The 13,470-nt window shown below is 51.3% G+C and overlaps 1 protein-coding gene across 10 annotated transcripts in view; it reads right to left on the bottom strand.

Annotated features, from left to right (window-relative positions):
- The window catches only part of Dnm2 (dynamin 2), an 83,023-nt gene that overhangs the window by 17,485 nt on the left and 52,068 nt on the right, over nucleotides 1–13,470 (bottom strand). For 3 of the 10 annotated variants that reach the window (XM_032910784.1, XM_032910779.1, XM_032910777.1), the window contains exons 9-14: nucleotides 12,395–12,462; nucleotides 11,735–11,873; nucleotides 9,239–9,325; nucleotides 4,895–4,965; nucleotides 1,049–1,100; nucleotides 177–188 (exon numbers count right to left, since the gene is read on the bottom strand). In XM_032910784.1, the coding sequence (XP_032766675.1) occupies nucleotides 177–188; nucleotides 1,049–1,100; nucleotides 4,895–4,965; nucleotides 9,239–9,325; nucleotides 11,735–11,873; nucleotides 12,395–12,462 (429 nt within the window). Of the gene's footprint in view, nucleotides 1–176; nucleotides 189–1,048; nucleotides 1,101–4,894; nucleotides 4,966–9,238; nucleotides 9,326–10,235; nucleotides 10,375–11,734; nucleotides 11,874–12,394; nucleotides 12,463–13,470 lie in introns of all 10 variants that reach the window. The other 7 variants (XM_032910782.1, XM_032910776.1, XM_032910778.1 and 4 more) reach the window with 3 other exon arrangements.

Below are 13,470 nucleotides of genomic sequence, written 5' to 3'. Positions count from 1 at the left end.
TTGGGTTAGTACTTTTGTGAGAGCAACAGATCCCCAGGACAATTCGAGGTGGGTGACAGCAGTGACGTGTAGCTTCTGGGTTAGTGCACTTTTTAGTTCTTTGAGCAGAAGGTGAAGGCAGGCCTCCTTTACCACTAGGCTCTCTAAGTGAGCTGCCACACTAAGCGGGTACTTACCAAGATCTCCCCCTTTGAGAATGTAAAGTTAGGGTTGTGGGTCAATCAAGGGAGAGCAGGAGAGATGGAAGGGACGTGAAGGGACAGAGAGGAAGCAGAGAAAGCACAAGGGCAGGAGAAGGAAGAGCAGAGGAACAAAAAACAGCAAAAGAAAAAAATTACATGCTATTAATTATATTCATGGTGTTAATATTTAATTCATTATCTTCTTCAAAACAAAAAAAGCAACCACATATGTACTACCTATGGCAAGCACACATACGAAAAGAAAACTCAAAATCATGCATTTGTTACATTTCTCCCCAATCTGGTTCTAAATCGTGCAAGGTACAATAGCACAGCACCCCACCCCCACCCCAGCCTGACATAGGAAGGGAATTGGGGGACAGTGGCAGAAACTGGACAGAAAAAAAGCCCAACCAGACATGTAGTACTGGCATTTATGAAGCCATCTGTAAGTGTGCGAAGCCTCTGAAGCTGGGGTGGGTTATAAAGAAAACCCGGGGTTCCCCGGGGTGGGGTCAGACCACCCCAATCTTCCCTGAGCTGCCTGTGGCACCTTCCTTGGTTTCTACCTACCTGCCTCCATTCCCGGGGCCAAGCGTTAGAAAACGCAATTTGCTTGCATACGGCTCAGGGTCACTGTTACACATCTCCTGCTCTGAGGGTCGAGTAGTAACTTTCACATTAGAAGTCAGATGAGGCCTCTGTGTTAGGAATTTGCCCCAAGCTCCCACAGCTATGTGGCCCAGAGGCTGACAGCATGAGTGCCTAGTGCTGAGGTGTCGGTCCCATATGGAATGCTATGGAGCTAAGTATGCTCCTGCCTTCAGAACTTCAGAAGGGAGTGAGAGCGGAGACTGGGGAGCTACCTGGTTGGGTATGGCCCTCTTCTTGTTCAGCTGCGTGCTCCTCTGCTGGGCACTGTAACAGAAGCAGAGAAGGCACATTCAGATGAGATGTGGGAGGGAGGTAAAGAGAGGCCCTGGTGGCCGGGGCTCAGGTTCTTTCCCTAGGGGCCCACTGACCCACTAAGGGCAGAGGCAAGGACATGGCTCCTGTACATAGACAACAGCGAGAGCACATGAAATAAGAGAAGTGTATCTGACAAACCCTGGTTTCTAGAACCCTTTCACAGCCACTCCAGAAGCACCAGCTATTTCCCACAAGTCACTGAAAGTTAGAGTGCCAGAGAAGAGTTGTGAGATGCAGGGGAATGGGACAGGGAGCTGGTTCCAGGGGACCCTGAACACAACATACCTGAGGCTTCCTTATGCTCTCTTCCCACCACTGACCCTTCATCAGTCCTGAAGTCCTGGGCTTACACTGGCCAAACGGCTGACTAGAAGGACCTGACTCAAGCCCATTATGGGAGGTTCCTGCATGTCCCCTCAGCAGCAGTCACTCTGCACCTCCCCTTTTTAAACAGGGATGCAGCAGACCAAATACAAGGCTTGCATGTGCAGGCTGGGCTAGCTTCCTCTCTCCCCCTCTTCCTCTCTCGAGGCAGGTTCTCACTACGGAGCCCTGGCTGTCCTAGATCTCAGTGTAGACCAGGCTGGACAGTTACTGACAGACAAGTAACTGCCTCAGCCTCCCAAGTGCTGGGACTGTACACTATGGGGTTTATGAACTGCTCTGAGGTAGGGCCTCTGGGCTCCAGGCTGCCCTCATATGCAGTGTGTGAAGTGCTGGGGAGTGTGTGCCCGGGGCTAAGCACTGTGCAGTCAGTGCTCTAGGCAGGCCACACCATCCTTCCCTATAGCCACCCACCACTCTCCTCATTGCTTCTGAGGCGTACTCTGCTCTAACCTAATTACTGTTCTAACCGCCTCAAAGCAACTGTGTCCTGCCACTCGCTTCTCTCTTGTGCTTTCATTTTCTTCTTTTTAAAATGTGCATGTGTGTGTGTGTGTGTGTGTGTGTGTGTGTGTGTGTGTGTGTGTGTGTGTGTGTGTGTGTGGTGTGTGTGTGTGTGTGTGTGGGGGGTACAAGTCTATGTGTGTGTGTGGGGGTACAAGTCTATGTGTGTGTGTGTGGGGGTACAAGTCTATGTGTGTGTGTGTGGGGGTACAAGTCTATGTGTGTGTGGGGGGTACAAGTCTATGTGTGTGTGTGTGGGGTACAAGTCTATGTGTGTGTGTGTGGGGTACAAGTCTATGTGTGTGGGGGGGGTACAAGTCTATATGTGTGGGGGGTACGTGTGTATGTGTATGTGTGTGTGGGGGGTACGTGTGTATGCATTGTGTGTGTGTGTATGTCAGTGTGTGCCTGCCTGCATGAGTTTATGTGCACCGCACGTGTGCAGGTGTGCCTGGAGGCCCAGAGTGGCAGGTGGTCGTGAGCCACCTGATGGGTTCTGGGAACAGAACCCAGTTCCTCTGCAGGAGCAGCCAGTGTTCAGCTTACTGCTCTAGCTGGAAACTGCAGAAAGATACAGATAGCAACACATGTGGTTTCATCACAGCTGCTCTGCTCTGAGGTTTTGCCTACCACTCAAAGAGAGTGCAGGCCAGAGACCCAGGACTGGAGGCTAAGGCAGAGGACCGAGAGTCTGCACCTGGGCTGGGCTAGTGAAGGAGCTCAAGTGTGTTTAGAAACAGGCGCTTTACTCGTAAACTTCCCCTTGGTGCTCTTCTAACACTACTATCCCAGGCTCCATTTTTTTATCTTTATTCTTGGGAGGGCACAGCGCTGTGCTCATGGGTGTCCAGCTGTTCACACGCCTTCACTTGCTAAGGCACTTTTTTTTTTTGATGGAGGGAGGGTTTCCTGTGTTCCTGGCTGGCTTCTACTTCAGATATATAACCAAGGATTGATGACTTTGGACCAACTGTCCTGTTGTGGGTCCCTTGTGGTGGGATGATGGGTGTGGGCTATCACACCCCTTTGATTTGGTGCTGGACTTCATGCATGCTAAGCAAGTGCTCTACCAACAGCGCCACGCCAGCAGCCCCATGGGGCGTTTCCTCTGGGCTCTGTCTGTAATGATCCATACTGACGAAGGTGTGGCTGGCTAAGCCATCATTTACAGCATGGTGACAAGGGCCCTGATGTGCTGTAAGTGCTTTGTGCCTCCCTTTAACAGCAGTCAAGGTGGTGATGCCTCTCCCTGGCCCTAACCAGAGGCTCTGGGCACCATGTCAGGGAATGTAAACTCATCTCCTCAGGCTTCGGGCTCTTAATGGTGAGGGGCATGTTGTCTGTATCCTGCCTTACTGGCTGGTGTCCTGCCTCTTGGTCTTCCTGTCCAGTGCAGGCTCCCTGCCTGCCCCTGCATGATTTCTTTGGGAGGATCTCCCCAGGCCTCACCCATCATGCTTTCGTTCTATTTTCCACTACTCCCCAGTCTGTGGGCCCTCCAAGGGCAGGCTCTATGGTGTCTTACCCAGTGTCCTCTTCACAAGGCCTGGCTGGGGCCCTGGTTGAGAGAATGGCTGTTGTAATTCAAGGGCTTCTGGAACATCCCCCACAGGTTTGAGGCTCCCCAGGGAGGACGCCCCGGGTCACACACCAGGGAAAAAGGCACACAGCAGGCAATACCCACCCTGTGACCAGCTCCTCAGTATAGAAACAGCTGGGTAAGTGGGAAGGCCCCGGAATCCAGAGAAAGAAGTGGAGTGGTCAAAGGAAAAACAGGAGAGATTGTGAGAAGGAACTGTGGATGAAGTGTGAGAAGCAGACACATTGAGATGAGGAAACTGATAGCAACCAATGGGGGTGGGGGGGTATTCCGCTGTCCGTGCATGGCCTGGGAGAGCAGGGCTAAAGAGGCTGCCTTCCCCAGCCCTTGGATGCAGCCCATCCCAGGGAAGAAATTACCCAGCTAAGGGCCCTAGGTTACATGTGCTCAGGGAGGGGATTCTCATCAATCAATCATTCATTCATTTCATTCATCTGCCATGTGTCCACTCAGAACAGACGATCCATCTGCCCAGAGACAACAGACAGTTCAAGCCTTGTGCCCAGCAGGCCCTCCCACTTAGGAAGTCTCCAAAACCCTAAAGTCAGGCCCCATAGCCACCCTCAGGACTTCCAAGAGCCTTGAGCAGATCTATCTTAACAGTGAGTCTTTGCACAGGGACTTCCTGTGGGCAGGTAGACCTGGCCTGAAAGTACACCAGTAGTGTAGATGAATACAAGAGAGATGTCTTTTGGTGCGTGGCAGTGTCCTATTGACCAAAGCTAAGAAAACCTGCATGAGCCACCAGAACACCCCCAGTGGCACCCAAGTTTGCCCAGCTGGTCCAGAGCTGATGATTGACTCAGGACCAATACAACCAGGTATGGTGTCTGTTGTATTGGTCCTGTGGTCTCATCCAGGATCTTGTGCATGCTAACAATGGAGACATCCCAGCCCCAGTTTCTAGTTTTAAATCTACAGTGTATATGTATATGTGTACAGTCAGTGAAAGGCAGAGCCTGAAAGGTGCTCTAACTGTGAAAAGCTCTGAGAAGTCCTGCAGGGATGAACCTGCCTGGCCTCCCTCTTCCTGGAGAATGGCCACAGAACACACATTTTGTCCCTGTGATGTCCACAGACAACATGCTAGGTGAGAACACTGTGACGGAGGTCACAGTTAGCACAGAAAAGCTTCAAGGCATTCTCAGATGGCTCTACCCTTTGCCCAGCATCCCCACCAGTTAGATGAAGATTTTGGTCTTGGTGCTGGGGGTGGAAATAGGTGCTGCCCCTGTGACAGTGGCTGTATACGTACTTGGCAAATCCAATGAAGTCTTCATGGTTTGTGTTGATGTAGGACTGCTCAATGTCAATCAGAAGAAGGATCTAGAGGAAAGTAGGGTGTGTGACTATAAAGTACAGAACCGCAGGACGGCATAGTGCTTTATGTGTGTGCACACACCCATACCCATACACACCCACCAGAGGGCAGCAGACACAACTGCTACCTTCCCAGTTCTCCCAGACGGGAGTGCAGCAGGAAGGCTAAGTCACCAGGACAAGGGTGGATCTGCAGGTGGAAATGAGCCCCACAGAAGCCGAGCTACGGAGACAGTGCCTGGTAGCTCAATGTGATAGGCCTGGGTACAGCCTTGAGGCCTGGTCACGAGAACCGCTATCTTCCTTAGGCCACTGACTAGCCTGTGACCTGGGGCCTAATGTCACTAAGTTATGAAATTGGATTGGAATCCATTCTCTTCTTTTTCCTTTTATTGGTACTGCCGAGGTTGGAAGTCAGGATTTATAAATGTTAGGAGAACTAAACTTGAGCCAGCTTCAAATCACAATGCATATGGCTTCAGACTAGTCTTTGGGATCTCGTTAGTGCCACTTCAAACTGAAAAGCGCATGCATGCATGCAAGCACACCCGCGTGACAATATGTGGCTTTACTGTCTTTCCTTCCTTCCTTCTTTTTTTTTTGGTTTTTGAGACAGGATTTCTCTGTGTAGCCCTGGCTACCCTTGAACTCAAAAGATCTGCCTGCCTCTGCCTCCCAAGTGCTGGGATTAATGATGTGCACCAACATGCTAGCTTATGTATGGCTCTGTTTTCAAACACACTAATATAAAATTAAGAGTATGGCTGAGGGCTGGAGGAAGGGCTCAGTGGTTAGAAGCATCTGTTGTTTGAGAGGACCCAGGTTCAATTTCCAACTCCCACATGGTGGCTCCCATGTGTCTATAACTCTGGTTCCAGGGAATATGATGCCCTCTTCTGGCCTCCACAAGCACCCGATATGCATATGTAGCTCCGTCCGTCCGTCTGTCTGTCTGTCTGTCTATTATTTATCTGATCCACCTGCTTCTGCCTCCTGAGTGCTGGGATCAAAGGTGTGCACCACTATGCATGGCTAATAAATCTTAGAAAACAAAGAAACTCAGTACCGCACACACTAGAAGCCCAATCGCATTTGCAGGGCCCCAGCATGTGTGCACACGCCCATACCCGAGAAGCTGTATTCTCAAATCTGGCAGACAGAGATGCTTTTGGATAGTGCACTGCCAACCCCGTTACAGCCCTGTCTGCTAGGACACTGAAGTTGCTCCACAGACTCTACTGACTCAGGCAGCTTTCCACCCTCGTTCCTATTAAGAACGGGCCAGGCTGCCTGGGCAAAGGGGCTCTGGTTCCTCAAAAGGTTTCCGCTGGCTCAAGGCCAGATACTCCCTCGTCAGTGTGCCTCTAGGTCCTCAGTAATAACCAAGGCTACATACACAGACCTAGGAGGTTGCTGGGGAGGGTGGCGTTTTGTGCCTGAAGCTCCTGAACGCTGTCTCCCCACAGCTCTTATCTGAAGCCTGGTAGTGTCCATAATGGGTACCAGGGGCTGTGTGCACAGGAAGGAGAGCAGCAGCCGCCTCAGGAGTGGTGACGGACACCAACCAGAAGTGCTCGTGCTTCTGGTGGTGCATTATTTTTGACTGTTTTCTGGGGATAGGGTTTCACAGAGCTCAGGATGGCCTTTAACTCATCAAAGAGCCGAGAAAGACCTTCACCTCGTGATCCTCCTGCCTCTAGCTCCTGAGCACTCAAATCACTGCAAGGTTCCTGAGGCGATGGCGACAAAGCCCAGCGCTTTGTGTATGCTGGAAGCACTCTGCCCTGGTCTCATTTTGAGATGCCAATGCTAGTCTTAAGACCGAGTACCAGGTGAGAGGGTCCCGGCTCAGAATAGAGCAGTAATGGGGGCGTGGCCAACAGGCGGAGGGGCGGGGCGGGGGTGTGGCCAGAATGCTTCAGCTCTTGCTGTGAAGGGGCATGGTCTGCTCAAAGCTTTTTGGGTCCTGGTGGCTGTTCGGTAGGTACTACTAAGCAGCCAGGTAGATGCCCACCTTGGACTGCTCAAGGCGGTGGCGGGGTGGCTTGATGAAAGACCTCACCAGGAGGCGTCTTAGGGACCTGGAAGGGACCTTGTAGGTGTGGATGTGGGTCTTCAGATAGGCCTTTGGGAAAATCCAAATAGCTTGCTGGGCAAAACAAAATAAAACGCTTGCTGCTAAACCATGATGGTCTCAGCTTGATAACTCTAGGGTAGAAGTGGAGAACCGACTCCTACAAGTAGCCCTCCAATCTCCACAGGCACTACTCAATATATATATATAAAATCAATATAATAAGCCTCATAATATAACCCAGCCTGTCTGGCCTTGAACTCTTGATCATCCTATTTCAGTCTCTCCATACTGCGATGACAGGCGCCTGCACCAAACCCCTATCTGCCAGGCCATGGATGCTATGGGGTTACAGAGTGTCTAAGAGGCCCAGTGCTAAATGAAGACGTAAAGATAAAGGAGTCGGTTTCTTCACCATAGCGCACACAATAGGGACACTGTAGTAGTTTAGACTTAAGCACCAGTAATGAGGCCCCATAATTAGATTTATTATTTTTACTGCATATGCACAAGGCCTGCATATATGTCTGTTCCAATTTTGCATGCCTAGTGCTTGCAACACCAGGAGGAGGTATGGGATCCCCTGGAAGTGGAGTCCTAGATGATTGTGAGGTACCATGTGAATCTGGGTCTGCTGACCATGTAATCACTGAGGCATGGCTCCAGGCCCCCACCTGAAGGATTAATGATGGCCCAGGGTATGAAAATGGACAGCTGAGAGTCTATTGCAGAAGAGGCTGCAAGGCTCCAGATAACCCAGTATTCCTCCAGCAGGTAAGGGCAGCTCTAAAAAGATACAGTATATTCACAGTAGAAAATGCCCCAACAACGGAGAAAGTCAATCACTGCCACCACAGGTGACACATGGCCCTGAATATTGGGCCAGAGCCAGACAGAAATCAGAGTCACAAAGAGTCTCCCCCAAAGCACTATGGGGAAGTCATGGCCATGGTGAAGAAGAGACTACCTTGGTCTTTAGAAAATAAGAAAGACTGAGCTGCATGCCTAGAACAATCTACTCTGTAGCTGCACAGAGACATTAATACCACCTGAACAGTCATGGTGGAAGATTGCTCAATGCATGATGGGTAGGTAGGCCAGGATATAGGCTGGACAATGGGGATGGTGGCCACAGATGATGATGATAATCATCATCATCATCATCACCATCATCATCACCATCACCATCATCATCATTTTTGGCATTCTCTTTTTGGGGTGGTGGTATGGGGGAGCAACAGAAAGTCTCATGTAGCTCAGGCTGGTCTTGAACTCAGTTATGTAGTTAAGGGATGACACGACTTCTTCCTGCCTTTGGTTCCCAAGTTAGGATGACAACTGTGCACCACCACACCCTGGTTTATCTGACAGGGTGTTGGAGAGGGAAACAAGGCTTCACACATGGGAGGCAAGTGTATACTAGCCACATCACGGTCCTAGGCCTCAGAATGGATCTTTGGGGTTGGTGAGATGGCTCAGCAGATAAAGACGCTTGCTTTGGAAGCCTAATTATCCCCCCCCCTCCACCCCTGAACTTCCACATAAAAGAGAAGGGGAGAACCACTCCCCAGAGATGTCGTCTGGCCCCCACATACATGCTGGTAAAAACATACTTGAAATGAATAGCCATAATTAGAAACAAACAAACCTCACGTGTAAGCATGTCACTGTACAGTTATCCTTGTATTAGTCAAAGGCTGATTTCTCTGTCCCCATTTCTGGTTGTGATCCTGGCATGGCATTGTAGTGCCCATTCTAAGTATCTCCTATCTCAAAGTTGTGTGAATACAGCTGTCCGTTTATTCTGTTTTCTCAATGAAAGCTGATCTGCAAATGGCTGAGCAGTGAGACTATCTGGCTGGGCTCCTGGCCTCAGCCAGGGGAGGGGTAAAGAAAGAGCAGGGTCTTGGTGATGAGGCACCCTAGGAGCACGCCTAGGGCAGAGCGTACCAGACCAATCTCCACATGCAAAGAGCTTGGAGATTTTGGCTGGGAGGCGGCTCGTTTGGCTTCAGGGATTAGAACAGACTGATAACTAACCACTGAGCTGCTGTGCCACATAGCTTGATTAAGTAAATCTTCATCTCTGACTGATTTATGTGGACCGCTGCTAAGTTAAAAAAAAAAATTATCACTTTTAAAATTGCATTAACATCACAAAACTAAACTCTCAGACAGACAGAAAACAGTGAGCAGGTACAATACCTGGTCCTTGGTTCTCCCTTCTCGCTCCCTGATGTAGGTGGTGACAATGCGTTCGGTCTCCTCTCGAAGGCGGGGGTAGGAACTGAGCTGGGGAGCAAGCAGAAGGGCTGAGCTGACCAGGCCTTCGTGGTCAGGCCAGGGGGACACAAGGATGAGACAGGAGGAGGAGGAAAGGGGAGGGGCTGCCAGTGCCCACTCTGCTCTGGTCTCCCAGCTCCTGCAGCTCCTGCAGCTGGGAGACCAGGGCAGACGGTCAGGGGCGTGTGAGTGGGAGAGGCGAGAGGGCGCCGTGCCGCATGCCGAGAGCTGCTTGCAAAGCCAGGACAGCTTGGCGGTGGAGAGCAGTGGAGAGGGTGAGTGGCACACTTGCTACCCAGAGGTGCCAGGCAGCCCCTCCCGCCCAGCGCTAAGTAAAGGCAGGACAAACTGATGGCCCTCACTGAGCATTCAAATGAGCATGGTGCCCTGCTCCAGGATAAAAGGGATAGCATCAGGGTCACTGAGCTCAGGGAAGCCTCTGCTGGAAACTGTATCCTGATCTTCCTGAATTTGGCAACCATGTGGCCAATCCTCATACCCCTCCTTTTTACCTGGGGTACTGAGTGACCTGAACCACAACTGTTGGGAGCCACCCCTTCCCCAGGAGGGGAGAGACGCTGCTAAACGCACCCTAGTGCAGGAACACATCGGAGGACATGGTGGTGACAAGAGATGAGGTCTAGGAGTGAAAACTGCTTCACAAATGTGACTATGCTTGGACATGTCAAAGGTTCCTCCACTGACCCCAAAACTGAGATGGTGGGGCTGTGTGTGGTGATCCTCCCTACTCAGTCTGCCATGCGAAGTTGGAGATGGCTGTTGGGATGGGCATAGGGGACCACTGTGCCCAGCAGGGGTTCCCCTCCAGGCAGGACTGTCCCAATGCTCAGGGCAGACACCAATGAAGAAATGATAGGTGGGAATTGATGAGGGGGACAGGAGGAGCAAGACCTGTTACCTTCTCGGCACACTTTTTAATGACCGTGGCTAGCTCCGACACCACCAGGTCAACACACTTCAAACTCGGCTCTTTGAGCTTTACAAGCTGCTTTTTCACGATGGCTTCAAAGGCCATGTCGGGGGTGAAGAGCCCCGTCCTGGTCATGCGGAGGAGGGCGGGACGAGGTTGAGAGACACCCAGGGGTAGTGCAGGCCACACGCACAAATGCACACACAGGACGGGAGATGGGGAGAGAGAGAGAGAGAAGAAAGGAGAGTGAGCTGGTTAGTGCATGCGCAGAGAAGCCTGCGCCCATGTCTGTCTTGGCAGCTGTTTGGGATCAGCACGGCCTAGGGGAGTACAGGGCAGGTCTACAGTTCAAGGCTAAGTGCTACAGGACTGTCATCATAGGGCCAAAGGTATGTGAGCAAATCTCAAACTGTCAGACCTGTGACAGTGACCCCCTAGGACATCAATCAGTAGCCCCTCTCGGTTTCAGTTTTTGAAATGGTCTTGTAGCACAGGCTAGCCTCCAACTTAGTATATGACTAAGGATGACCTTGAACTTCTATCTTCCTACTTCCAACTCCTGGACCCAGTTCTGGGATTGCAGGTATAGCCACCACATCTGGACTATGGGATGCTAAGTATGAAACCCCAAGCTTTGTGCAGCCAGACAAGCACTCTACAAACTCAGGGTAACCCCAGCCCTTGCCTGCTGGCTTATTTTGCTCTGTTGCCCACTGGAGAAACTGAGGAAGCAAATGGGGACTTTGCTTGAGTAGAACAGGCAGCGTAAGCAGAGGTTCTCTGCCATTCAGAGCTGGGCATGCCGAGGTTGTACAAGCAGACACCTCTCCTTCCCTCAAGCACCCCAGCTGCTTGGCAGGGGTATGCTGTCCCAGGATACGACCCTCCCAGAGGAGCCTGGTGCTTTGGGCCAAATAGAGGCAGTTGTCCATGGAGAGTGGGACACAGGTATTGATGACCACAAGGACTGAGTGTGGAGTTACCTGGGGGGGGGGGGATGGAACAAGGACAGCACAGGGCACAGCGAAAGCTGGCAGAACCACTGTGGACCCCAAGGAGCTCTGTGAAGCCGGGCACTGAGCTCTCAGTGTGCCACCAGTGTATATGTTCTTCCCAGTGCCATGGGAACAGAGGAGTGACCCACTCCAAAGAAGCCAGGCACTGGTCACTTGTCAAGGGGGACAACAGGGAGGCTTCAGGAGCCTTGGCCTCCAACAGCTGAAGAGGGAGCCCCAATCTGCTCCCCTAGCAAGCAGCAAAGCAACACAGCCAGATGACATCCCCACTCCACCGTGTGCATGCTGGGCTTGGTATCAGGACCCCAGGAGACCGTCACCAGTCTAGCTGGTTCTAAGAAGCCCAGCATTCCCCCACCCCCTCCTGAGTGGGTCCAGACTGACACATTCCCATCCCTGTTGGATTCTTGGAAATGAGGTAACCTGGGGCCTGATACCAAGCCTGCGGCCCCACGTCTGCGGGTGCGGTACCTTGCTGGTGCATTGCCTAACTGTACTGATTAGCTCCTGGATAACCAGGTCCACGCATTTCAGACAGGGCTCTTTCAGCTTGACCACCTGCTTTTTCACAATGGCCTCGAACGCCAAATCCGGCGTGAAGAGCCCAGTTCTAAAAACGTCCAGACCCAGTGGGGAAGCAGGGAGAGATAAGTCAGAGAGAAACAAAGGGTGTGGTCAGCCACTTTCTAAGCATGGCTAGATCCCTGACAAGGAAGACTATATCATCAAAGCTGGGGGGCAGGATACCCGAGAGCCCCCAACTAGGGAGTCCTCAGGGGAACCCAAGGATCTTGGGATGCTAGAGAACGGGGCATACTTCATTGATTGCACTTAACGGGGGACACCAAGTGACCCATGATAAAAAAAAGGGACCTGTAAGCATGACCCAAGTCTGGCTCCAACCTCTGATCACTACAGATTTCACAGGGAGTAAGGTCATGTGTCCTAGGGGACACAAGGAGTCAAGAAACCCAGGACAGTCACAGAGCCCAAACACACAAGACTAAGATGTTTATACAGTTCTGAAAACTAGCCATGAACCTTCTAAAAGCCTCACTAGTCAGGGACTCAAAAGGTCTGGGGCCCACAAGAATGGAAAGAAAGAGATTATGGGTTCCCCGTGGAACTTGCCTGACTCCGTGGATGTTCTTAATGGCGTAGCTGATCTCTCTTCGGAGGTCTTTCTCGTCAAACTCCATCTGAGAAGAAATGAACCACATGTATGCATCAGTTCCCAGGGCCGCCTCACAGCAAGAGCAGCGGACACTTGGGTTCCTGTGCATGACCTGTGCATGACCGTATTCTCAAAGATGACCTAGCGGCTCAAAACTAAAGACAACCAAAGGTCACAGAGATGACTCAGTTCAAAAGGGTACCTGCCACTAAGCCTGCAGACCTGAGTGCATCCGGGTGTACTGGACTGAAAGATGGCTTAGCAGTTAGGAACACTGGCTGCTTTTGCAAAGGGCCCAGGCTCCGTTCCCAGCACTCACATAATGGCTCACAACTGTCCATAACTCCAATTCCATGGGATCCGGGGCCTTCCTGCGGTCACTGCAGGCAATGAGGCATGTATGTGCTACACTCAGGATACATCAGGCAAAATACTCATAAACATAAGTAAAAAACTAAACTCTGTCCAGCCAGCAGACCTAACCTACTGGTTAAGTTGCAGGTAGGTCAGACATCCTGTCTCGGAAAATAAGGCTGAGCCAGGGCTGCAGTTCTCACGCTGGTTGATGCTGCCACACATGTATTGAGCCCTGGCCTCCAGCCACAGCACAGAGTAAGCTGGATGCACTGGCACACACCCGTAGTCCTACCGTAGGAGGATCAGAAGGTCAAGATGAAGCGTGACTACACGGCCACTACACAGCCAACTTAGGTTACAATGAGACCTTGCGTGGTGGCTGAGTAGTGGTGGCTGTGCCCACATTTAATTCCAGCACTTGGGAAGCAGAGGCAAGGAGTCTCTAGGTTTGAGGCCAGCCTGGTCTACAGAGTGAGTTCCAGGACAACTAGGGCTAACTCAGAGAAACCCAACTGAGGGAAGCCTGGAGGCTGTTCTCTGGTCTCCATACTAGCACACATGCACCTATGTGAGAGCCACGGCCTCAAAGGAAAAGGACTCAAGTACAGTTTGCTTTACTTTTGTTTTGATTTTGTTTCCTTTTTTGAGACAGAGTCTTTGCAGGCCATGTATCTTC

The sequence above is a fragment of the Rattus rattus genome, chromosome 8 (assembly GCF_011064425.1).
Source record: "Rattus rattus isolate New Zealand chromosome 8, Rrattus_CSIRO_v1, whole genome shotgun sequence".
In the NCBI taxonomy this organism is placed as follows: domain Eukaryota; kingdom Metazoa; phylum Chordata; class Mammalia; order Rodentia; family Muridae; genus Rattus; species Rattus rattus.
The sequence above is the reverse complement of the archived record's forward strand: the minus strand, read 5'-3'. Positions and strand labels throughout refer to the sequence as shown.